General features: G+C 41.2%; 1 protein-coding gene across 4 annotated transcripts in view; it reads left to right on the top strand.

The window, feature by feature from the left end:
• Positions 1-26,298, top strand: part of LOC124134710 (uncharacterized protein DDB_G0284459-like) — a 118,573-nt gene that overhangs the window by 57,729 nt on the left and 34,546 nt on the right. For 3 of the 4 annotated variants that reach the window (XM_046499749.2, XM_046499748.2, XM_048381779.1), the window contains exons 5-6: positions 2,531-2,658; positions 3,909-4,151. In XM_046499749.2, coding sequence (XP_046355705.2) covers positions 2,531-2,658; positions 3,909-4,151 — 371 coding nt within the window. The remainder of the gene's footprint in view (positions 1-2,530; positions 2,659-3,908; positions 4,152-26,298) is intronic. The other variant, XM_048381780.1, reaches the window with a different exon arrangement.

Raw genomic sequence — 26,298 nt, 5'->3', positions numbered from 1 at the left:
CACACAATGCCATTTAGAAAGTGGTTAAATCTTACAAATGTTATAGTTTAGGATAACGCTTTCTTATTAAAGTACAGATTCTAGTGCTTTTGGGGTTGAGTCCCATCCGGGATTTGAACCCACACTGCCAGAGTGAGGCACCTAATCGCCAACACACAAAGTCAGCGATCTAACTCACTCAACCACCGAGGCTGCCACAAAAATGAAAGTTCGACTCAACCCAAAAAGTACCAGAATCTGTACTTTACTAAGAAAGTGTTATCCGAAATATAACCATAAGAGTTCTGAACTATCAAAAGTATTGCTGTTTTACAGAGTGAGGTCCATGCAGCAGGTACACGTGAATGCTGAAAGGTTGTTCAACTGCAGTTGTCCTAGTGACAACCTGACCTGTCTTGCCAAATGAGTAATTGTCAACTGATGACCTGCTTACTGAGACAAAATTTACAACCTGAAAATCATTAAAATTGGTACACGCAAACTGACAATGTGACCATTAGAACACTCGCACGTTTCATATCCACGTGATAAACAGGGCATGGAATGCTTTGACATGTTATCTTCTTTGGCGTTTGACATATTGTGAATCAATTAGTCTCAGCTTTGTTGCCAAAGCTTATTTCATGTCAGATTCTTTGCAATGAATTCAACTCAGTCAGGCAATCTCATGATCGATTGCAGCATGGAGCTGATGAACACAACAGTTTTTCAACATGCTTTGGTTTTACTGTAAAAGTGAAAAGCAGGTACGAAATATATATGAATGAGATACTCAGTGTAAAGAATTGAGCTTCCCAGACAGTTTCATGAATGTTTTCGGTCCACCCATTTGTGAATTTTCTTTTGTCATTTAGGCTATTTCTTTTATTTATTTATGCCAGACCAATGTTTTCCTTAAATTACATAGGGCGGTCGGGTAGCCTAGTGGTTAAAGAATTCGCTCGTCACACCCAAGTCCTGGGTTCGATTCCCGACATGGGTACAATGTGTGAAGCCCATTTCTGGTGTCCCCCACCCCGCGTAAAACCATACTCACTCACTCACTTACTTAAGTTGCGTTTTTGCCAGAAATTTGCTGATTCGTGAAGTGTGTATTAGTAAAAAACAACATTGTGTAGCTTGAGGTGAACATACAGTAGATAACAAACTTGGTCAACGAAAATGTGAAATGTGAAGACATCACTTGACATGATTTACCATTTCATTTATATTTCCTGTAATGCTAGGCATGGTTTTATATGCAGAGTTTAAGATTACTGTGTGTATATTTGTTTCATAAACTAGGCCGGAAAATGAAATTAGAAATGTGTAAATACACCTATTTTCTTCCAGATCTACAAGTGATTCAATTGATAAATATAATATATCTCAAAAGAATTTTGATGCAATGATTGGAATAAATTGTATCTGAAACTAATATTTTACTAAGAATAATATGTTCCAATATCATGTCATTTAAGTTGCAGCTTTTACTTTATACTTTTAAAATAATTATAACCATAAGCGTAGCACTTTGGTACATATTTCCAAATAGATTGTACGTATGGAACAGTTTGAGGAGCTTCCATTTGAGGCCTCGCACGGTCATGCAAATAATATATTGACATAATAGTCCAACTACAACAAATATGACTTGTAGTGGTGGCGCATGGTCCTGTGCGCAGCGCAAAGGTCACAAATCAGGTGAAGTTGGTCACAGAGAGTCCTTTGATGGGTGTTCAGCATCGTGGCTCCTGAGGTGAGGTAAAATTGGGTTTAACGTCGCGTCCAAGATTATTTCACTTATATAGCGACGTGTGTGTGTGTGTGTGCGTGTGTTCGTGTGCGCGCTCTTGTGCTTGTACTAGACCGGACTGATGCAGATTTATACTGCTAGCTCACTGAGATACGATGTTACAGTTTAACATGAATACCTCACTCAGACACAGTCTACTGACTCCGAGCCGACCAGTCCTTGTTTTAGCTCCTTAATGCCGAACGCCAGACAGGGTAACAACAAGTACCATCTTTTAGAATTTTTTGGTATGACGCTGCCGGGGATTGAACCCCGGACCTTCTGTTCTCTGGGTGGACGCTCTACCACAAGACCACAGAGGCGGTCTCATGGCTCCTGAGAGTTTCTAGAGCTTTGGTCCTGCCCCACACTGAAGCACATGTCACACATGTGTCTACTTTATTTGACATATGCCTCTGTTCCTTCAGCAGTGAATGGGTACCCGGTAGGATGAGATAGCAGTGTGGCTCACCGTTAACCTTCTAGTGCCTCACATGCAGTTTGGGTTGTACACTCCCCATGGCACTGAGAATTTAGTTCAAGTGCACACTGATCCATAGACCAAATCTCATTTAAATCAGATCATAGCTCTCTCCACTGCTACACAAAGGTCTGAGGACATCCCGTAATGGATCACATCAGACCGACCCTCCGTGAATTTTGATAGACCTTTGGAATGACTGACAAGATGTCAACATAAGCCAATCTAAAGGCAGCTTTCAGGTGTGTATCGTTGAATGTGTTTCCATGTTGCAGGTGGGCGTGGCCCCCTCCAGTCTACCCCCCAGAAAGATGTACTCTCACTGCCAGGAAGTGTATCAGGCTTGTCCGACACTCCCAGCTACCCTAGTCTGGAGGAGCTGCAGGAAGGGGAGGCAACTGAGGTAGGAATAAATTCTACACAGAATCGGGTTGTGTTCAAGATTTGCTGTTTTGTTTTCATGTGCTCTCATTGTTTAATGTACAAGGGACACTTTTCCCATTGTTTCCGTGCTCCAACCACGTTTGTTCTTCTGTACACCCCTTCTATATTTTCATACAGTCAGGTCCCGTTAATCTGACATTGTTGGTTGCATATGATTATGTCGGATAAACGAGTATGGCGGATAAATGAAATTAGGTAGTATAAACGTTCGTGATCGAAAATTGGACAACTACATGATAGATAACGATACAAACACATAGGAAAATGAAAAATGAAATGTTCATTTTGTTGTTACATTGTCAGCGGAATATGTTTTCTAATCATGCAACCACTAAAGTTTAACACAAAACTACTGTTACGGACTGTATGACCGATTCAAAATTGACTGATTTTTAAAGCATAGATGGTATGGAAGCCGCTAATTTGAAACTAGTGCCGCAATGCTTAAGAAAGCTGCTTTCTTAGTGGCTAATGTCGACTTCCTGTTAGTAATTTCATTGGTCGGTCAAAGTTCGCGAAAGGTCGTTCTGACATGACCTGTAATGGGATGTCCTCAGCGGTAGCGAGAACTTGTATCCAATTTTAATGAGATTGAGGTAATCTAGGCATGTGATTAATCCTGTTTTGTTTATTTAAAGCAGTAATTGTTTATTGTTAAGCAAGTTTATCTCTGCAGCCGTTGAAATATGCAGCTACTTGCTGACTCGTCTCGCATCACAACACGGGGCTGTGTACTTGTGGGCAGATGACCATGGAGTACGCTGATCACTGTGTCGGATTAATGGAACTGATTAATGAGTGATTTCAGCAATTCGTTGCAAATTAGGTGTGTCGGAGTCGGAGTGCGAGACTGTCGGCTTAAGGGGTCTAAATAGCACTTATTAAATCGGTTCCCATCATTTGTGTTGGATAAAGCCGATTGTGTGATTAACGAGACCTGACTGTATATTCCTTGTAATCTTATGGAAATGTCATTTTGATAAATATCAAAGATAGCACTGATAACTGAAAAGTATATCATTAACATCAAATCCCAGTTAACACTAATTGTTTCTTAGGTTTGTCAGCACGTTACCCATGTGGCGAACTTTGAAGACTTTGGGTTTCCCACATCAAGCTGACAAGCTATTGATGTTACTGAAATGCTTAAGTGAGGATGAACCCAACTCACTTACTGGTGTATGCTGTGAGAGTTGCTTGACCTTTCAGCTTGAGAGTGACACCTCCTCTGAAGGGACGTCCAAGATGCGAAGCAACGTCAGCACCACCAGCAATGACAGTGGGGTCATAGGTGGCGCAGATGGGTCACATGACCTCTCTTTCGACACCGTCTTTGTTGACAGCCCAAACAGCAGCCTCAACAACCTGTTTCCCCGGGCCAGCAGTTATTCAGACAATGAAATCAAGATGAAACAACAACACACAAGTAGTCCACAGGCTGGCGAGACTGAGGTAGGTCAAGTTCATGGAAAGTCAAGGATTGGCGAACGAGTGGAAAGTCTTAATAGGTGCCAATTTAATATGGTACAGTAGTTATCTTTTATGTAAGTGGGTGGGGAGTGGGAGTGGGGATGGAGGGGGGAGGGGTGGCATGGGTGCCCAGTCATCTAAGGCGCCACAATTTGCTGTGTGGAGTTGCATCCTTTGGGCACGCCAGAAACCTATAGATGTGTCAGCTTAATATGGGAGGAAAGCCCAAAGTCGTGCTGGTCTCAGACGTTTACCACTTTGGTGAAACCCGGGGCCATTGGTATGTTGCTGACAAACCTATAAACATAATCAGGGTGAACCAGGATCATTAGACGACTGGGCCACCTGTACTCCCCTGAACATGGTGGATGTTCTGAAAAATAATGTGATGTGGTCGAAAACAGTTGTTTGGTACATCCTATCAGAGAAATTGTACGTGTTGAAGCGGAGACTGTAGAATTATTCTGTCTCAAATAAAAATCCCAGGATCTGCCTTGAATATTAAATGGCCTTCCCCTGAGAGTTCAGGGTTCTTGACAAGGATTCTCAATTCTTGTTTCGATACGACTCCTCCATGGCCTACCAGACAGAGTGTTGGGGATAGCCATAGGTTGGTGGTTCTATCCCCGGCCATGTCATACCAGACGTTAAAGATGTTACTTGTTGTTATCCTGCCTGGCGCAAAGTCCTCCAAACGAAATAATGACATAATCATCATTTGCATAATGCCAGACAGTTCTTTCTTTGAGTTTGGGAAGTGGTGGATATCTGACAGTGCCAAATCTGGTAAATACGGAGGATGTTCATTGAGTTCGAAGCCACAGGCATGCATTGCAGCCATGGTGACAAGAAACATGTGCACATGTGTATTGTTCTAGTGGAACAACCCACTTTTAGTGCAGCATATTATTGGCCATTAATGGTCTGACCGTTGGGAGGTAGTCCACCAGTTGTCCTTTGGAAAACTCAAGCAACCACCTTGCCTTGCCAGTTGATGGGATGGATGATGCCTTCTTTGGAGGAAGAGGGGCGGTCAGGTAGCCTTGTGGTTAAAGCGTTAGCTAGTCATGCTGAAGACTTGGGTTCAATTCCCAACATGGGTACAATGTGTGAAGCCCATTTCTGGTGTCCCCTGCCTTGATATTGCTCGAATATTGCTAAAAAGCGGCATAAAACCATACTCACTCACTCACTCACTTTGGAGGAAGAGCATTAGATGTTTGCAATGCTTTGACTGTTGTTTAGTCTCTGGCTGATAGTGCTGAACTTAAGAGTCATCTGTGGTTACAAATTGCACATGTTGCAATATCTCAGCTGAGCTGTTTTAAATACCATCCATTCAGACTGATAGAAGAAGCATCTCAACCATCTGACTGGCTGGAAGAAAATTTCCTTTTCTCTTTCAAAAACAGCCGGTGGCAGTCCTAATACACATGACCTACATTTCAAACACTTGATTGTTGTTTCAGAATCATCACGGTAAATGGGTTTAATCAATACTAAACCTAAAAACATTGCATGCTTCACAGATAAATCTAGGCCACACAGTTATGGCATTCACTTATTATCACGTCACATTCACACAAAATTATAATTATGACTGATGATCATATGCACACAAACATGACCTGCGAAATGGTTTTAGTTATGTAATGTGTGACCAATCGTCATGGGAACAATTTACAAGGAAATATCCACCTGTAAATCAGTGAGGAAGAGGAAGTTATCAAAGCAGCCAGTGAGAGTGCTTGTTACAACTGATGTCCAATCACAACTCGTGTTACAAAGTGGAGTTTTTTGCAATCTGTCTCATTGCTTGTTTTCATATCCGTCACTGTCAAAGAGCACTTGATGCAAGTAGGTCATGATTCGTGCATGAATGCTCACAAGAATGTTAACATGACAACCCTCCCTGCCCTCTCTTATCAGGTTGGTTGGTTTGGTTGGTTTGTTGTTTTACGCCGCACTCAGCAATATTCCAACTCTATGACGGCGGTCTGTAAATAATCGAGTCTGGACCAGACAATCCAGTGATTGACATCATGAGCATCGATCCACGCAATTGGAATTGATGACATGCATCAACCAAGTCAGCGAGCCTGACCACCCGATCCCATTAGTCGCCTTTTACGACAAGCATAGTCGCCTTTTATGGCAAGCATGGGTTGCTGAAGACCTATTCTACACCGGAATCTCCATGGGTCTCTCTTATCAGGGAAAGGAACATGAGTTTTACAGTTTGGATGGTAGGTAATGCCCCTCCCCCCCACTCCTTTGGGATATTTAACCCTGATGCTTTCTATAGCCTGACGCCCCAATTATGTTTCTTGTTTTGTCAGGACCATAGCCGTGCTAATGGGTTTCACCGAAATGGTAAACGTCTAAGACCTGCATCACTTAGGGCCCCCCCCCCCATTAAGCTGACACGCCGCGATATAACTGGAATACTGTTAAAAGCGGTGTTATACCCTACTCACTCACTCACTCACTACTATTGCCCTTTCTCCTGAAAGTATCAATCAAGGTCACAAAGTAGGGGTTAAGGTCAAAGGAGGTCAAGATAACCTTTCTGTACTCAAAGTCCAGTACCCCCTTCAGTTCTATTGTTTGTTTGTTTGTTTGTTTGTTTGTTTCACCATCCAATCCCATTAGTTGCCTCTTACAAAAAGCATTGTTACCAGGATGGGTTGCTGAAGACCTATTCTAAAACAGAACTTCACGGGTCCCTTCAGTACTAACAACAGGAGCTTAAATCTATTCAAGATGTAAAACAGACTATAACAAGTCTACAAACATATGTTTGGATGGCAAAATATGAATGAAAATGCGAGTTTAGCCATAGTGAAAAGGAATATCTCTTGACACTGACACTAAGAGAATCAATGACAAATGCAAACAGAGTGAACAAATTCTTGACTGAGTTTTTTCCAGCGCTTGCAGCATGTTGAAGGGTGTTGAAATAGTATGGAATCAATATGTCACCGAATGGGTTTCAACATCCAACAATAGCGTTGCTTAGTTCATTGAGTAGGATGGATTTTGTTTTACATGCTTTCGTTGTGTTGATGTGAAGAGTATCCATGGTATCTGGGAATTACTTCTGTGTCTTTAAGACAAGGCAGCACTCCTTCTCGTACTTGATCCTCTTCTATAGCCTCTTTATCTGGTCACATCTTTAGCTGATTTTGAGACAATGAGGTCCAGTAGTGTTCTTAGCATCTTGGCTGTTGAAAATCAACTTTTTAAATGGTTGTTGTTTTACACTGCAGTCAGCAATTATTATATTCCTGATCCACACTGATGATTTACAGTTGGCAGTGCTATGTATGGCACAGAGGATGAAAATACTTATATTTCCACTACTAATTAGTGTTTGGTGTACAGTTAGTTATTAAAGCAGACAGTTAAGATGAGAATCGATAATCGATATTGTTTACTTCATGCGTGACTTTGATCAATACTTGTATTGAGAAGTAAAAAATCGCGATCAATCGATGCATCAGTGTATTGTCCCATTCCAATCAATGAGGTGTGATGAATGCAATCAACCACGTCACCAAGCCTGACAACCGATCCTATCTAGTCAACTCATGTGACAAGCTATTACTCACCTAGGACTGGGGCGCATGGCCTGTGAAAAGTGGAGTCTGGATCAGACAAACCAGACAAACCAACCAGTGGTTGACATTGTGAATGTCATGAGCGATGTTTCCTCCCATGTGACATGCAAACAACCCAGTCACAGAGACTGACCACCCAAACCAGTGTTCCTCACTACAGTGCTGATGTTACAGGATATAGGACATATGTCTGATTGTGAGTCAGTGTTATAGGACATTATGTACATGTCTCTTGTTAGGGGACGGTCGGCTAGCCTAGTGGTTAAAGCATTCTCTCGTCACGCCGAAGACCCGGGTTCAATTCCCGACATGGGTACAATTTGTGAAGCCCATTTCTGGTGTCCCCCGCCGTGATATTGCTGGAATATTTCTAAAAGCAGCGTAAAATCAAACTCACTCATACTCACTGTTAGTCAGTGTTGGGATTTCCAGTCACAACTAAATTGTAAAATGGCCTCAAGATCAAAGAATAATTAACAAACTACAATCAAACGTTGTGTCTAACTTGGATGTGTCGTTTCCCAGTTGTCTCGAACTCAACTTCCTGTCTCTGCGAATTCCTTCTATATCTATCATGTATTTTCGGATCTGTCAAACTGGGTGTGTCAAATATCCTGTTTGTCTCGAACTCACTTAAGAGTTCCAAGTATCCAAATTTAAGCATAAAAGTGCCCCTGATGACTCGAACAGTTTATACTAAACAATAATGTCCCCACAACTTCACCCACCATACTTTCAACTTTCAACTCCCTTCACACAATTGATTGACCTCCCTGCAATTACTGCAGTTACATCAAAGGCAGGATGTTTTCTAACAACATGCCAATATCCAATTGAGCCAAATTAACAACCACACCTTCAAAGGTGCAGGCTGATTACAGTGTATACACAGTTACTGAAGTGTTCCCACGTGACTGACGTTAACACGTGACAATTAAGAAGTGTATGAAACCGATTAAGATATATTAGTGAATATATTATTTTAGCTATGACTTATACAATGAAGCTGATCCAGACGGCGACAGTGAATCCGATGATTCACCTGAGTTGCCTCCCCCTTCACTACCAGCAGCCTGGGCATGGAAATTAATGTACCGTATTTTCTTGAGTATAGTGCGCACCCATGTATAATGCGCACCCCCTCTAGCGGGTTCAATATTTTGGAAAAAAAGAAATTTGAATATTATGCGCAGAAAAAATTTACACCATACCCTTTCAGCGAAGTCCGGCAAACAAACGGGTGCTGAGAAACTTCGTCAGTACAAATTCGAAATTTGAGATAAAAAATCACCAGACATGTTTATTTACCGTTTAAATAGTATTTATTGTTCTGCTAGGCATTGTTTTATATCTAGGGATTAAGATTACCTTGTGTATTTTCTCGTAAACTAAGCCGGAAACAGCAATCAGCTATACACACGTTTTCTTGGAATCGACCGGTGATTCGGTCAAGACACACCCAATGATATAACTTTATAGGATTTTTAATGCAAGGATCGGCAACAATTGTATCTGAAACTATTTTTTTTATCAGGAGTAATATATTCCATTATTTTCTTAATTATATGCAGCCTTTACTAAACATATTTAAAATAATAATAACCCTAAGCGTAGCAGCTGATCGCTATTGCCGGGTATTATTTTTTACATGGAACCAGTCTGACCAGTCACCGTCAAGGCTCACGCGCACGTGATCGCGTGATCGCGTGATCGCGAGAATTTCATGTTGACATAGAATCGTCAAACAAAAACAAATATGACTTTTAACGAGTCAAAGTATGTCATTTATGATATATGTATCCATTCTCTGTCAACTAAAGTTTGTTTCAAGGCGTCAATAGCGGTATTCTGACCGTGGTTGCTGTTAATAACGGTGAGTTGTGCGATCTTCCGATCGCTTCACACACGATTTCGCCGAAATTAATAAAAACAATATTATAAGGAATTTTGAATAAAATTAATGAAATAAGTTACAAACATAAGTCCAGATATACAAAGAACACTTTTTATAGCCAGACAGTGTAATTACATGATTATTTTGCGTACTTTAGTATGGATTTGTTGACATGGTATTTCCGGTGTTTTTCGTGCTCACGGTAATGTCTTCCCATTGGGGAAAAAAACATCCAAACTCATAATTCGTGTATAATGTGCACCCCTTTCTACACAGCTGTGTTTTTTCGAAAATAAGTGCGCACTATACTCAAGAAAATACGGTACACCTTGAAAAAAGTTTTGTGTCCGGGCCCAGTAATAATCACTCACAACTTGGAAGTTTTTGAAAATTCTCTTTGTTGGTTGTCTCGAACCCTGGATTACTTGAACTAATTTCTGTGTTCCCAAGTGTTTGACATATGTTTCAAGTGTATGATTTAGTTTTACAATCACCAAAAGGCAATGGGTTACATATGGGGCAACAACATAAGTAACAGGTCCTGTAACATAAGTCAATGCACTCACGAATCTTCAGATTTAAGTAATTGTTGAATGTCTTGAAAGTGGATCGTGCTCTGTTCTTGAGTCCAGAATACTGCTGGAAGCAGACAGGAATTCTGTGTTTTCTGATAGGAATCCAATCCGCACATGGCAAGCAGTTAGGATGCAAGTCAGGTTGTAAAAGGGCATGAATTGCCCTCTTGTTGCACATATATAGGCACAGACAGCCTTCTAGTGACTATCATATCACGAAACTTCTTGAACTATCAAGGGAGGCAACTCTAAATCGCACTGCAGGTGCAGGTCGGCCACTACAGCACTCAATGTTTTAGGAGCAACTCTGTCATTTGTGGCTACTGACAATCACTAGAAATAAACCCGCAACAATCTCTATTGCCATGTGATATGTCTATTGTAAGTTAGTGTTGTGATGAATGTTATGATATACAAGATGTATGTCTGTTGTACGTCTGTGCTGTGATACATTAGAACATATGAATGTTATGATATACAAGATGTATGTCTGTTGTACGTCTGTGCTGTGATACATTAGGACATATGAATGTTATGATGTACAAGATGTATGTCTGTTGTACGTCTGTGCTGTGATACATTAGGACATATGAATGTTATGATATATAAGGCGTATGTCTGTTGTACTTCTTTGCTGTGATACATTAGAACATATGAATGTTATGATATACTAGACATATGTCGGTTATATGTCTGTGTTGTGATATATAGAACATATGCCAGATGTAAGGCACCGTGATGTGATATATAGAACATATGTCAGTTGTAAGGCAGTGATGTGATATACAGAACATATGCCAGTTGTAAGGCAGTGATGTGATATATAGAACATATGCCAGTTGTAAGGCAGTGATGTGATATATAGAACATATGCCAGTTGTAAGGCAGTGATGTGATATATAGAACATATGCCAGTTGTAAGGCAGTGATGTGATATACAGAACATATGCCAGTTGTAAGGCAGTGATGTGATATATAGAACATATGCCAGTTGTAAGGCAGTGATGTGATATATAGAATATATGCCAGTTGTAAGGCAGTGATGTGATATACAGAACATATGCCAGTTGTAAGGCAGTGATGTGATATACAGAACATATGCCAGTTGTAAGGCAGTGATGTGATATATAGAACATATGCCAGTTGTAAGGCAGTGATGTGATATATATAACATATGCCAGTTGTAAGGCAGTGATGTGATATACAGGACAATTGTTTCAGTTGTCCTTTTTTCAAATTATTCTCCTAAAGAATAGAAGTCTAAAAAGATATTAGATAAATAAGTTTGTACTGATGTGAAGCTGTTTACAACTTTATTGTGGGTCATAATGACACTGCACCCACTCTCTAAAATGTTCATATAAACAATTTAAGCATTGGCGATGGATTTCGAAGCATTGTCAGAAGGTTTGATGTAGGAGTTCTTGCACATCACTGCTGCACTGACCCTGCCGATCTTCCATAAACAACACTGTAACACAAGACCAGGCGGCAGTAGACAGATCGTGATGTTGGCAGGTATGCCTTTCAATGGCCAGTAATTGATGTCAAACAATGATAGTCTCTCCATTTTCACTGATGCTTTAGCTGATGCAAGCGCAATTTTGATGGACAGTTAATGTTTCACGTGGGCTCATATGAAAGCATTGTTGGTGTGTGAGTTGTGAATCACGAAGGTGGGCTGTTGGGTGTAAACCTTAAAACAGGCTGATGTCATGGCAGAAGTGTGTTTTTTTCTTTTACTTCTTGCCTGACCTTGACCTTTGTTTCATGTTCTTTAACTCCAAGGTCTGGGGGCGTTCCTTACTAACATGTCAGATCTGTGATATAATGATGCTGGTCATGAAGAATGAGACGAATAAGACTTTTTTTTGAAAAACTTAACTATTCCCTTTTATGTCATACATAAAATAATGGTTTCATGAAAGAGGAAAAGGTATTTGGAGACATTATACATCATGATACTATTAGTTTGTTGTTTTACATCACTGTCAGTACTATTCAAGCAATATCAAGTCATGTGATAGTCTGGGCTAGACAAACCAGTGGTTGATTTTATATTTTGTTTGTTGTTTAACGTTGCACTCAGAAGTATTCCAGCTATATGACGGTGGTCTGTAGATACTCAAGTCTGTACCAGACAATCCAGTGATTAATATCATGAGCATCAATCCATGCAATTGGGATATGATGACATGGATCAACAAAGTCACCGAGCCTGACCTACAGATCCCGTTAGCCACCTCTTATGACAAGCATTGTTGCCACTTACGACAAGCATGGGTTGCTGAAGGCCTATTCTAACCCGGATCTTCACAGGTCAAGGGTTTTCTTGAAAAATTGACTTTTTTCCCTTTATGTCCCACTTTAAATGCTGGTTTCATGAAAGGAGAAAGGGTATTTGGAGTCATTGTACATCATGTGCCATTTGTTTGTTGTTCAACACCACAGAAGGCAGTATACAAGCAAGATCAAGTCACCCAATAGTCTGTACTAGACAAACCAGTGGTTGATTTTTATCTCACACACTGTGCGTAAGATATGACACACAATCAACCATGTCATGAAACCTGACCGCCTGATCCGATTTAGTCGCCACTTCAGGTTTAGGGTTTCAACTGTGAAGTACAGCTGGATAGTAAATCCTATAACTGCCAAAGCAATACATTTAAGTATGTGAGCAGGATCTATGACCTCCGAGTGTGGTTAAAGGTTTCCCTGACTTTTGTTTCACACCATCTAAATTATGTAATAAAATGTCCCCAAACCATTCATACCTATTCAATGAAAAATGGATATGTTATTTCATAAGATGAATCAACGACACATACAATTTCTTTTTTTCATATAAATAATAATGTAGATTGTAGAAGGCTGGAAGAGCCTGGCTGTAACCGTTCTACTTATTTCACATCTCAGTTTGCAGCGTTACCATAAGTATAACAGTATTTCTCTTTAGGATTACTGTCATGTGTAACGAATCACATACTCACATAATGTCAAAGTTACCAATGAGGTTAGACGATAGGAATCATAATTATTTCAAGTGGTTGCTCTGATTATATTTTATTTAAGTCCTTCTTCAAACATTGATACAGTATAAGAAAAAAGAAATTGTTAGGAGAGCTGTAATAGTTGGCAGGTTAACTTTGATACTTGTCAGATTACCATCCCCCCACCCCCCACCCCCCAAACCCCAAACCCCCAAACCCCTGTAATAAATGACCAGTCCTTACGACCTACACTTTTTTCTCAACATTATGCTGACACACTCTGATATTTTACTGCAATAGTATTTAAGACTGTGTTTAACCAAACTCACTCAAACACTCCTAGGCTTTGTCCGTGTTAATGGTGTGTCATTTAGCATGGTTTCTCATTATTCCATGATATCATGAGTGTTTGATGTTGCATGATACCCTGTAAACACTCATCAGCCACTACTTCTGACTCACCAGACCACAACATCTAAATGGATCCGCTATTACTGATATTCAGACAATACACAACTATTTTTAGGAAAAAGTACCTTCCAGACCTTTCATAACTTTGACGGTGTGTTTTGCAGGTGTTCAGGCTGGCGATGCATTTAAGCTGTGTTCCACACTAATGAACAGATCATGTTGTGTTGGGGAATAAATTGATCATAAACTATCCTGTTTGAAGTATGTCATTAAGACCTTGGCGGTATATAGATTAGAAACCTATTTTTATTTGATTACTACTGCAGGAAGCTATAATTACTGAAGTTATGTCATTGTGACTGTAACCTAGGCAGTGGGAACAAAACATGGTTTGGGGAAACGTCATTTGAGGTGCTTCTTTGATGGATTTGTTTGAAACTCTCAAAGTGCTGCTATATATATATATGTCCTTTATGTCCTTTATGTCCTCTGTGTGCATGGGTTGGGTTTGTTATTTGTTGTGGTTTGTTGCCTGGGTGAATGGCATGTTTATCACAAGGGCTGTGGTTGATTAATGGTTGAAAGTTGAGCAGCACCTTAGGGTTGGTCAGCTGGAAGGGTCGACCAGTTGGAGGTTGATTTATGCTACTGTACCAGCTGTAATGGCATCTTGTAATAATGAGGTATGGACGTCTGGGGACCTCTCTGCCAAGGAGTCCTCAGGGGGAGACAAGCATTGGGTACAAGGGATCTCACAGGGGAGACAAGCATTGGGTACAAGGGATCTCACAGGGGAGACAGGCGTTGGGTACAAGGGATCTCACAGGGGAGACAGGCGTTGGGTACAAGGGATCTCACAGGGGAGACAGGCATTGGGTACAAGGGATCTCACAGGGGAGACAAGTATTTGGTACTGGTGATCTCACAGGGGAGACAAGCATTGGGTACCGGGGATCTCACAGGGGAGACAGGCATTGGGTACAAGGGATCTCACAGGGGAGACAGGCATTGGGTACAAGGGATCTCACAGGGGAGACAAGCATTGGGTACAAGGGATCTCACAGGGGAGACAGGCATTGGGTACAAGGGATCTCACAGGGGAGACAGGCATTGGGTACAAGGGATCTCACAGGGGAGACAAGCATTGGGTACTGGGGATCTCACAGGGGAGACAAGCATTGGGTACCGGGGATTTCACAGGGGAGACAAGCATTGGGTACTGGGGATCTCACAGGGGAGACAAGCATTGGGTACCGGGGATTTCACAGGGGAGACAGGCATTGGGTACCGGGGATCTCACAGGGGAGACAAGCATTGGGCACCGGGGATCTCACAGGGGAGACAAGCATTGGGTACTGGGGATGTCACAAGGGGGACAAGCATTGGGCACCAGGGATGTCATGGGGGAGATAAGCATTGGGTACTGGGGACCTCTCTGCCTAGAAGTCCTCATGGGGAGACAGGCATTGGGTACCGGAGATCTCACAGGGGAGACAAGCATTGGGTACAAGGGATCTCACAGGGGAGACAAGCATTGGGTACAAGGGATCTCACAGGGGAGACAGGCGTTGGGTACAAGGGATCTCACAGGGGAGACAGGCGTTGGGTACAAGGGATCTCACAGGGGAGACAGGCATTGGGTACAAGGGATCTCACAGGGGAGACAAGTATTTGGTACTGGTGATCTCACAGGGGAGACAAGCATTGGGTACCGGGGATCTCACAGGGGAGACAGGCATTTGGTACAAGGGATCTCATAGGGGAGACAGGCATTGGGTACAAGGGATCTCACAGGGGAGACAAGCATTGGGTACTGGGGATCTCACAGGGGAGACAGGCATTGGGTACAAGGGATCTCACAGGGGAGACAGGCATTGGGTACAAGGGATCTCACAGGGGAGACAAGCATTGGGTACTGGGGATCTCACAGGGGAGACAAGCATTGGGTACCGGGGATTTCACAGGGGAGACAAGCATTGGGTACTGGGGATCTCACAGGGGAGACAAGCATTGGGTAACGGGGATTTCACAGGGGAGACAGGCATTGGGTACCGGGGATCTCACAGGGGAGACAAGCATTGGGCACCGGGGATCTCACAGGGGAGACAAGCATTGGGTACTGGGGATGTCACAAGGGGGACAAGCATTGGGCACCAGGGATGTCATGGGCGAGACAAGCATTGGGCACCAGGGATGTCATGGGGGAGATAAGCATTGGGCACCAGGGATGTCATGGGGGAGACAAGCATTGGGCACCAGGGATGTCATGGGGGAGATAAGCATTGGGTACTGGGGACCTCTCTGCCCAGAAGTCCTCATGGGGAGACAGGCATTGGGTACCGGAGATCTCACAGGGGAGACAAGCATTGGGTACTGGGGATGTCATGGGGAAAACAAACATTGGGCACCAGGGATGTCATGGGCGAGACAAGCATTGGGCACCAGGGATGTCATCGGGGAGATAAGCATTGGGCACCAGGGATGTCATGGGGGAGACAAGCATTGGGCACCAGGGATCTCACAGGGGAGACAAGCATTGGGTACTGGGGATGTCATGGGGGAGACACGCATTGGGCACCAGGGATGTCATGGGGGAGACAAGCATTTGGCACCAGGGATGTCATGGGGGAGATAAGCATTGGGCACCAGGGATGTCATGGGCGAGACAAGCATTGGGCACCAGGGATGTCATCGGGGAGATAAGCATTGGGCACCAGGGATGTCATGGGGGAGACAAGCATTGGGCACCAGGGATCTCACAGGGGAGACAAGCATTGGGTACTGGGGATGTCATGGGGGAGACACGCATTGGGCACCAGGGATGTCATGGGGGAGACAAGCATTTGGCACCAGGGATGTCATGGGGGAGATAAGCATTGGGCACCAGGGATGTCATGGGCGAGACAAGCATTGGGCACCAGGGATGTCATCGGGGAGATAAGCATTGGGCACCAGGGATGTCATGGGGGAGACAAGCATTGGGCACCAGGGATCTCACAGGGGAGACAAGCATTGGGCACCGGGGATGTCATGGGGGAGATAAGCATTGGGTACCAGGGATCTCACAGGGGAGACAAGCATTGGGCACCGGGGATCTCACAGGGGAGACAAGCATTGGGTACTGGGGATGTCATGGGGGAGACACGCATTGGGCACCAGGGATGTCATGGGGGAGACAAGCATTTGGCACCAGGGATGTCATGGGGGAGATAAGCATTGGGTACCAGGGATGTCATGGGGGAGACAAGCATTTGGCACCAGGGATGTCATGGGGGAGACAAGCATTTGGCACCAGGGATGTCATGGGGGAGATAAGCATTGGGTACAAGGGATGTCATTGGCAAGAAAAGCATTGGGCACCAGAGATGTCATGGGGAGACAAGCATTGGGTACAAGGGATGTCATGGGGGAGACAAGCATTGGGTACTGGGGACCTACGCTGCTTTCGAGTCTCTATTGTTAAAGGGAAACTGGGAACATTTTCTATGTATGAATGTCCTACTGGAGACATGCACAGGTACTAGAGTACCTACTTGAAACAGACAAGTGTTGAGTGACGGAAGAATATTCAGTTGTCAAAGATGCTGCAATTGTCTGTGCAGAGTTGTGTCCCTTAGGTATGCCAGAATCCTGTGATAGTTTTTTTTTTACCATATTCTCCCTTATTATGTTTCAAGGTTTGTGAACACCACACCCATGCATATATGGTTTCACCAAATTTGTAAACGTCTAAGGCCTGCATCGCTTCGAGTTCCTTCCAACATCAAGCTAACACTGTTATATTACTTAAATACTGGTAGCTATATGGCTGAAATAATGCCCATGGGACGTTAAATTTTAACTCACTCACTTAAATGCTTTTAGAAACATTATAAAGTCATTAAACCATAACCTCTAACACTTTAAAAAAATATTTATAAAATTAATCTATCATGTTCAAATATAAGAACTGAGGTGAGCTATAGGACCTGATGGCTCGTTTCTGTATCTAACCCAAAGATCATCTGCCTCCAGGTTCATTGAAGAAGTGGGTAGCACTATAAAATCCAGTAATGAGGCTGTGAACTTGGCTTGTCATCACTGCAGACAGGATGTTAGGGTTGAGGAAACAGACTGTCAAGCAGAGGACAGAAGACAGCTTGTTTTGATGCAACATCCAATGTTAATTGATTGCTAGACTAATTGACGCAATTCCGTTATTGAAGGGTTTTGTTGATGTTATAGTGCTTTCTATGTACCTTGGGGATCTGGGTTGATGTTTGACTGGAGAGGCTTTCAAGTTATTATCTTCCCAGTGACCGTGCATTTTCATTGAGGAGAACTCTTTGGCAGTTTGGTTTTATTCCTGGGTGTATGGATGTGTGGACTGAAAAAATTAGAAATGTTTAAACTTTAATTTTTTCTGATTTAGTTGTTAAATATGAGTGTCATAAACACATTTCAGGATGTTCGCTTGTGTAATTTTGAAATCACTGGCCGACTTGAACTGGCGTGTATGGGAGTGACTTGATGGCAGGATGTAGGTTGATCTTTCACTGATGTGGAGTGAGTGAGTGAGTATTGAAGTGAAATCATCAAAGATAACGCATATATCAAACAAAAACTGAATTCTACCAAGAATTTGGAAATGGCTTGGTTATGTTTGGTCAATCAGGGTTATCAAATTACAATAAACCCACTCTGATTGAAACAGACGATTTGATGGCTGCATCACCACAGAAGTTGAAATTTCTAGAATAATATCATATTATTTTTTTCAGTCGTTGTAGGTTGGCATTTTTAAATGACTAAATGTACAAAAATGTATAAAACTACTTTATTTTCTTGTTTAAAGGATTTTCTTGGTCATTAGATAGGCCAAAAGATAGAAAAATAAATTTTATTAACTGCTAATGAAAATACGTCCTGTTTTAACAACACAAACAAATAATAGAAGTTCAAAGCATATTTTGTAACAAAAGAGGGCATATTTTAAGCATCTTCTCTTTGATGGAAAAAGGGATGCCCAGTTGTCTGAGGAGTTGCAAACTTTGCTGTGCAGTGTTGCGTTCCTAAGGCGTTCCAGAACCTAGCTAGGAAAGTGCTGGCTACTCCTGTTTATATTTCTAGGTTTGTCAGCACTAAGCCAATACTTGTTGGTCTGACCAGGGGGTGAATGTCAAAGCATCTTCTCAGGCTTCATCCAACATCAAGCTATAATGTAGCTGATAGTCTGGTTAAAAAGAAACTCTCTCAAACACTGTTATAAATAAGTTTAGTTTAGTCTCATCTGCAAAATAAGAAACTTAATTGGGCTGGCCTGTCCATGCAAGGAGTAATAATAGGCTTTACAGTCAAAGTTAGGTTTGGCTTTAAGCGGAATGGACCGAAGGGCCTTTTGGAACAGGAAAGGTAGAACATTGCAAACAAACAGCAGCATTTACCAATTCACACGTTAATGTTTAGATCAAGGCTCGCTGACTTGGTTGATGCATGTCATCGATCCCAATATCGTGGATCAATGCTCATGTTATCAATCACTGGATTGTCTGGTCCAGACTCGATTATTTACAGACCGCCATCATATAGCTGGAATATTGCTGAGTGTGGCGTTAAACAACAAACAAACAAACAAACAATAGTATGCTACAGACAGGGTGGGTACACATATGTGCATCCTGATCCGGATCTGCATCTGGGATGGGGAGGAAATGAATAATAGTAAGAATGTGTTAAATGTATTTTTTTAGCTCTTTAATACAATTATCATGTTCATTAGAGATTGTTGTGTGTGAGTCATGCTGGCATGGCTGAATAAAAGATCAGTAATACATGAGTGAAATATTTACCAGCTGCATGTTCATGTGGCACAAAACAATAAACAGAATGAGATTTTCCCTTTCATCCATGTCAAAATTACCTCCACACCAGTTTCCATGCTTTTAGTTTCATCCATGTCAAAATGGCCTCCACACCAGTTTCCATGCTTTTAGTTTCATCCATGTCAAAATGGCCTCCACACCAGTTTCCATGCTTTTAGTTTCATCCATGTCAAAATGGCCTCCACACCAGTTTCCATGCTTTTAGTTTCATCCATGTCAAAATGGCCTCCACACCAGTTTCCATGCTTTTAGTTTCATCCATGTCAAAATGGCCTCCACACCAGTTTCTATGCTTTTAGTTTCACTTTCCAGATACACAGAAGGATCCAAATAGTTATTGATATTAATGATCTGATATAGAAATCTTGTGACATTATGTGGATGAAAATTGAAACTTTGCAATAACTTGCACCACCTAATCAACTTAAAGTTGTCAGGTTTGAGTTCAGATTGACACTTGACGTCATATGAACTTAAGAAATAGGGATATAATTGCCTGACTTGTGTTGACTTAGACTTGAGTCGTTCTATTGCTTCCTGGTCAACAGGCTTATTGTACAATACATGACGTCAAGAGGATATGATTGAGAAATTTGTCTAAAGATGTTTGAGGATTTGTTTCTTGCCACTGTGGGTAGACATTACAGTACACAGTACAAGACAGATGATTTCATGCAGAACATTTAAAAAATCAATTTTCATAGTTGTAGGGACTCCTAAGAATGTGGGGATAGGAGTGGTGGCGTATTTCTGTTGTGATCTGTGTCAAAATAGCTACCCCCCTAATGGGTTTGTATAATAGCATCCTCTTCTGAATTGTTTTATCTGTTTTGGTATTACTTGGTTCTATTGCGTTCTGTTTCTGTCAGCTAGTTGGCTGGTAGCTAGCATGGTAACTCTAGTTTACAGAGACCTGTCTTTTTCTGCTTAAAGATACTGATAATTGGTATGACAAACTATGCAGAGATATGTGACCCTTGTGAATTTTGTACAAAATGCAGTGCCCTTGCTCCTGACAGTAACTCTTCAACAAAGAAAATGACCCAATGTGAAAATGTTTTCTGCAGCTAAGCTTCTTAATTCTCCAAAGAATTTGCAAGCCATAGGCTTAACATGAAAATACTATTTTGTCGTTGAAAAAGCTCTAATCATAAAGAAGTTATCTCAAATGTATATTTGAGTTAAGCTCTTGAAAGATAACTTGAAATTGTGCTCAGTAAAATCAAATCTCTATCTCTCAAAATGAAAAAGAATTTTCTTTATTCCACATTGTATTTTCTTCAAACATGACTGCCGGTCAGCAGTGGAGTTTATGTTTATTATAACTTTGAATATAATTTTGGGGTTTCATTGTGGGGTCACCATGTTAGACTTTGACCATGTGAGAACAGGTCCAGAGCGCTCTGTTGTCTGTTGTTTGAGGTGACGAAGCTAGATCGTGGACATGGTCAGAGCCTTCCATGAATTATACAATATATTACAATTGATACCACCAGGACCACTTCCTCTTCCTGGTTAATAATTTGTGATAAATCCGTGACACTATTCTCATCAGTTAGTGTGAACTGCACACCTCCAGGAAGTCTGCCTAAAGGCTTGACAGCTTTACCATTGATACCAGATATCCTGATCTTCCAAACTACCTGTAAATGTAATTTGTTATGATATCATTTGATGAACATGATCAACTGTCTGCCATCAGGAAGGGGATCGTCTTGGTGTTAGCGGTAACTCAATAAATTCTGATCGGCTGCATGTGTTTATTTCTCTTAATGTTTATAATAAGGAAGCATGCTTTGATTCACTTCACTCTTCTATGATATAAAAACACGTAGACTATGTAGGTTATAGTTTGATTATTCTGCTTTCACTTAACATAGGGGGTTACATGTCAATAAAAATGTGTATGTTTTCTGCGTTAGAATATTTCCAAAGTAGCTTTGCAACAAACAAAATTATTTTGTTATTTACAAATTTGGCCTGAAGGAACATTATACATCTGAATTGAAAATGTGTTTTAAACATATTTGGGGTAATTTTTCATTTTCTATATACTAGAAAGGAGCCAAGAAATGTTCATTTTCCTGCAACTGTGGAAATCTAGACTTGTGTGGAAGTTTCCAGATATTTCTTGTTTCTTGTTCTATGTATGGGAAACTAGATTTTGACCATTTGTAGGAAAGAGCCATAATCGGAAAATTAAAAAAAAATGGTTTGAATTTACTTTTATTTGCCTGACTGCTCCGTGTTGGATGCATAAGAAGATGAAACAGTTGGGCCCTCACTCAATGAAGGTTCCTACTTCAATGGACTTGTACAACCTGAAAGTCAGTTAATATATGTTACAATGAAAGCAGTCTGTGCCTAAAACATTGAGTCTACTAGCCTGAACCTGTACTTTGGCTTAATTGTATGTTTTAGTCTATGGTGTAGTTTTAGCTGATCTTACAAGATTTAAAGATATTTTATTGGGCATGGGCTTCGGACTCAGTGACTGAAATCACAGATATAATGAAAATATAATTATGAAAACATTGAATCAGCATTTATTTTCCCCCTAACCCGACCTATTCAAACAATTTATCTTTAATTTTATTTCCAGCAACCAAAACTTATTGTTTGTTTGTTAAATGCCACGCTCAGCAATATTCAAGCTACATGACGGTGGTCCGAAAATAATCAGTCTGCACCAGTTTTTTAAGCCTATTTCTGGTGTCCCAGAATGTAATATTGCTGGAATATTGCTAAAAGTGGCTTAAAACCATACTCACTCACTTAAAACTCTCTTTAAAACTATTGAACTTTGAATGTGTAGTTCAGAATTTACTGCATAAAACATCTTGCATGATTGCAATAGACAAGCTCCCTGCTAGCAGTGGCGTCTGAGTCCATGGTGTGATGTGGGTTGGGGCTAATCAACAGAATGCAGGCTGAGACCATTGAGAAATTCACAATGGTCTGAGGCCAAGATTTACCTGATATTTATATCAATGAACTCTTGAGTAAAATCCCCATGGGCTATGGACATCGCATGATTGTCATCACAAAGATGCAGATTGGATTTGGTATTTAATTGAGATCCGTGTCGCGGTATATTGATTGGGCAACATTTTATTAGGCTTGAAACTTCCCAAATATACGTTGGAATTTATTTATAGTGTTTATAACCTAATCATCTGATGCATAATTTGAACTGAATATAACAGTATCACTTCATCTTGAATGAGTTATGACATATACTTTTCTTTCTCTTTGACTGAATAAGAATTGCCTGATTTGGTCAATATAGTTTGCTTTTAGTGTTCCATTCTGTAATCAGTTATAGATACCATACGTTGATTAGAACAAGGCTCTGGTTACAATGAGTATGGTCATAATGATGGTTTGGTTTGGTTTGTTGTTTGATGCTGCACTCAGCAATGTTCCAGCTGTATGACGACGGTCTGTAAATAATCAAGTCTGGACCAGACAATCCAGTGATTGACATCATGAGCATCGATCCACGTAATTGGGATAGATGACATGAATCAACCAAGTCAGCAAGCCTGACTACCCGATTCCGTAAGTCGCCTTTTACGACAATCATAGTCGCCTTTTACGTCATACTGATGAAGGGTGTCTTAATTGATTAACGATCCTTCTCCGCATGAAGATCTGACAACACCATCCATCTATAGAATATCACATCTGGGCAACCCTGATCTAACTTTGACCTGGGTGGGGTCCATTTCTTTACTGCCTTGATTTGGCAATAATCGATCTTGAGCAAAAGACAACCCACACAGAACACAAATATATCCTCTGATGCCATGGCGTCAGAAATGACAGGATGTCTCAAATATCCATGACACTATAATAGTGTGGCTTTATTTGTTTTCATTCAGAACAAGACGTCATTTCTTTTTTCAAGATATAGAAATCAGATATTCTTCTCTGAATGCCTCGCTGACTCATTTCGAGAATTTAGAAGCCTGGATGCTAATTGGCAGAGAAGTGTCACATCAAAGAAAAATATCTGATTTTAATAAGATTAGTAGGTATTAAGAGTATTTAACTTTTTCTAATGAAGATATTTCTTAAATATTGATTATGTCAAAATAACTGTAGTTAATTTTTAACTATTTGACTGCAACTGGATAAAATGTTTATCTATAACATCAAAATTTCCATAGGGTATTGTTCTATTATGTCTGCAGATTGATAAATATGTGAGCATATATTTATGTCCCATAATTTCTACCATGCAGCAACCTCACATGGATGGTGTCATGTGGTGAAGCGATGTCATGCGACAAGCTAACAATTGAGTGATATTTATGGTTGCCTTTGCTGTAAGAAATGCATAAAATATCATAAAATGGAAATTAATTTGATTCTTGTTTCATATAATTGATAAAATTTCTTTGATGGTTTTACTCTTGGGCTATGATTGTCAACTTCACATTTCATCAGAACACACACTGTCAGACCACTAGATAAACTTGGTTTGTTTGTTTGTTGTTCAACATTGCACTCAGCAATATTCCAGCTATATGATGTCGGTCTGTATATGTTGATATGATGACATGCATCAACCAAGTTGGCGAGTGAGACCACCCGATCCCATTCAGCCAATCTTGCAATAAGCATGGGTTGCTGAAGACCAATTCTAATCCGGATCTGCAGGATGAACTTGGGCCACAGAGAGGCCATGTTAAGTTTCTTACTTTTCTTATTTCTGGTGAAACAAAAACACATATATGGGTAACAGAGAAAATATAATAATTCCATAATAGTTTTGTCATACAGTCTTTGGGGAAAGTACAAGAAAAAACTATGAAGGTGAACAAAACAAAGAGATTATTCACCACGATTATATTTATAGGCTTTTCATTAAAAAAATGTGCTTATGGGTTTCACCTCAAGCTGTCATGCAGAAATATAGCTGAAATACTGTTCAAAGCCACATTAAACCCAACTCACTCACTTATGTTGAAGAATGGGAGTATCGAAAGTTTTCCCTTTGTGTGGATCCACTCTGCTGCTTGTCACATTGGATCGGGTGGCCTTAGCAGATTACGTGTCATCGAAATCCAACAGCATTAGGGTGATTGTTCTTTAAGTCACCACCTTGTCTTGTCCAGGCTTGATTATTTAGAGGATGCGGGCATGTTGGTGTTACAGTCTTAGCACTAAGATGCCTAGGGACCATCCGAAAGTTAGTTTTCTGAGGTCACCTGTTCATGAAATAGCAGCTACTTGATGGCGATGTTTTCGGCTATCAAGAACCAGAACTTGTGATGACTTTGTTAATGCATGAGGTCTCTCAGTGGAGATTCCAAGCTGAATAAGCTCCCTACATGTCGTAAGAGTCATTTAAAATGAGGATTGGATGGTTCTAGTATATGTTCTGATTGCTTTTGTGTAACCTGACGATGTGAAACTTTCATGGATAACAACTACTTCATTGTTTTGTGATGACGTTTCAGGGCTACTTCTTTCTCTTCATCAGGTGAATACTCAGTGGGCATATTGAGTTTGTACATGCTCATTTTTTACAAAAGGTTGGGGGGCACGTGTGGCCCAGTCGTCTAAGGTGCTGCGATTCACTGTGCAGAGTTGCGTCCCTTGGCAAGCCAGAAACCTATGATTGTGGGTTCGAATCCAGGTTCGGCCCAATTATGTTTCTAGGTTTGTCAGCACCATACCCATGCTCGTGGGTTTCACTGAAGTGGTAAATGTCTGAGACCTGCATCACTTCGAGCCCACATTAGGCTGACACGCCGTGATATAACTGGAATAATATTAAAAGCGGCGTCAAACCCAACTCACTCACTCACTCACTACAAAAGGTGGGATTAATGCACAAAGATAACAATATGACAAGAAAGCCAATGGGATTAACAACTGTGAAGCCAATTAATTACAGTGTAGTAGAGTGCATTTGCGGCTACAGTAGTGTACATGCTGGGTAGGTAGATGCTGTGACCTTTGTTAATGGGTGGCCCATTTCTTTGGATTTCTATAGTTTCTTGAAGTTTCCTCTTTTTTGAGCTATTTATGTTGGTATGGAGACATTTGATTTGTTTCTAGGACTATTATTAGGATTGTTGATGAGGTTCCAAAAAGGCAGATTTCATGTGAGGAGTCTGCTGACCTGGTGATTGGTAGGCCATGGTATGGGAGGCTGACTTTGATTGGTGATGGGGCGGGCTTGGGCTGGGGATCAGGCTTGGGATTGGGCTTGGGATCGGGATCAGGCTTGGGATAAGGATCAGGATCAGGCTTGAGATAAGGATTGGAATCAGGCTTGGGATAAGGATCGGGATCAGGCTTGGGATAAATCTTGGGATTGGGATCAGGATCAAGCTTGAAATTGGAATCAGGCATGGGAACAGGCTTGGGATATGGATCGGGTTCAAGCTTGGGAACAGGATCTGGCTTGGGAACAGCATCTGGCTTGGGAACAGGATCAGGATCAGGCTTGGGAACGGGATCAGGATTATGTTTGGGAACAGGATCAGGATTATGCTTGGGAATGGGATCAGGCTTGGGAAAAGGATCAAGATCATACTTGGGAACGGGATCAGGATCTTTTTGCTGGGTTTACTGGGTTTTATCTACGAGATGTTTTGGATAACCAATGAAGATATATTTAAGGAGCTGGATTTCTTTGCTGAGACTGCCAGGATTCCAGATAGCTATGGCTCTTTGGGTGATGGTGGCAATGATGGCTTGTTTGATCTGTGGATGGTGTAAACCCTGATGGTTTTGTTCATTGCTCATGCTCACCCAC

This window comes from Haliotis rufescens, unplaced genomic scaffold (genome assembly GCF_023055435.1).
Source record: "Haliotis rufescens isolate VD_foot unplaced genomic scaffold, xgHalRufe1.0.p SCAF_4, whole genome shotgun sequence".
NCBI lineage: Eukaryota > Metazoa > Mollusca > Gastropoda > Lepetellida > Haliotidae > Haliotis > Haliotis rufescens.
The sequence above is the reverse complement of the archived record's forward strand: the minus strand, read 5'-3'. Positions and strand labels throughout refer to the sequence as shown.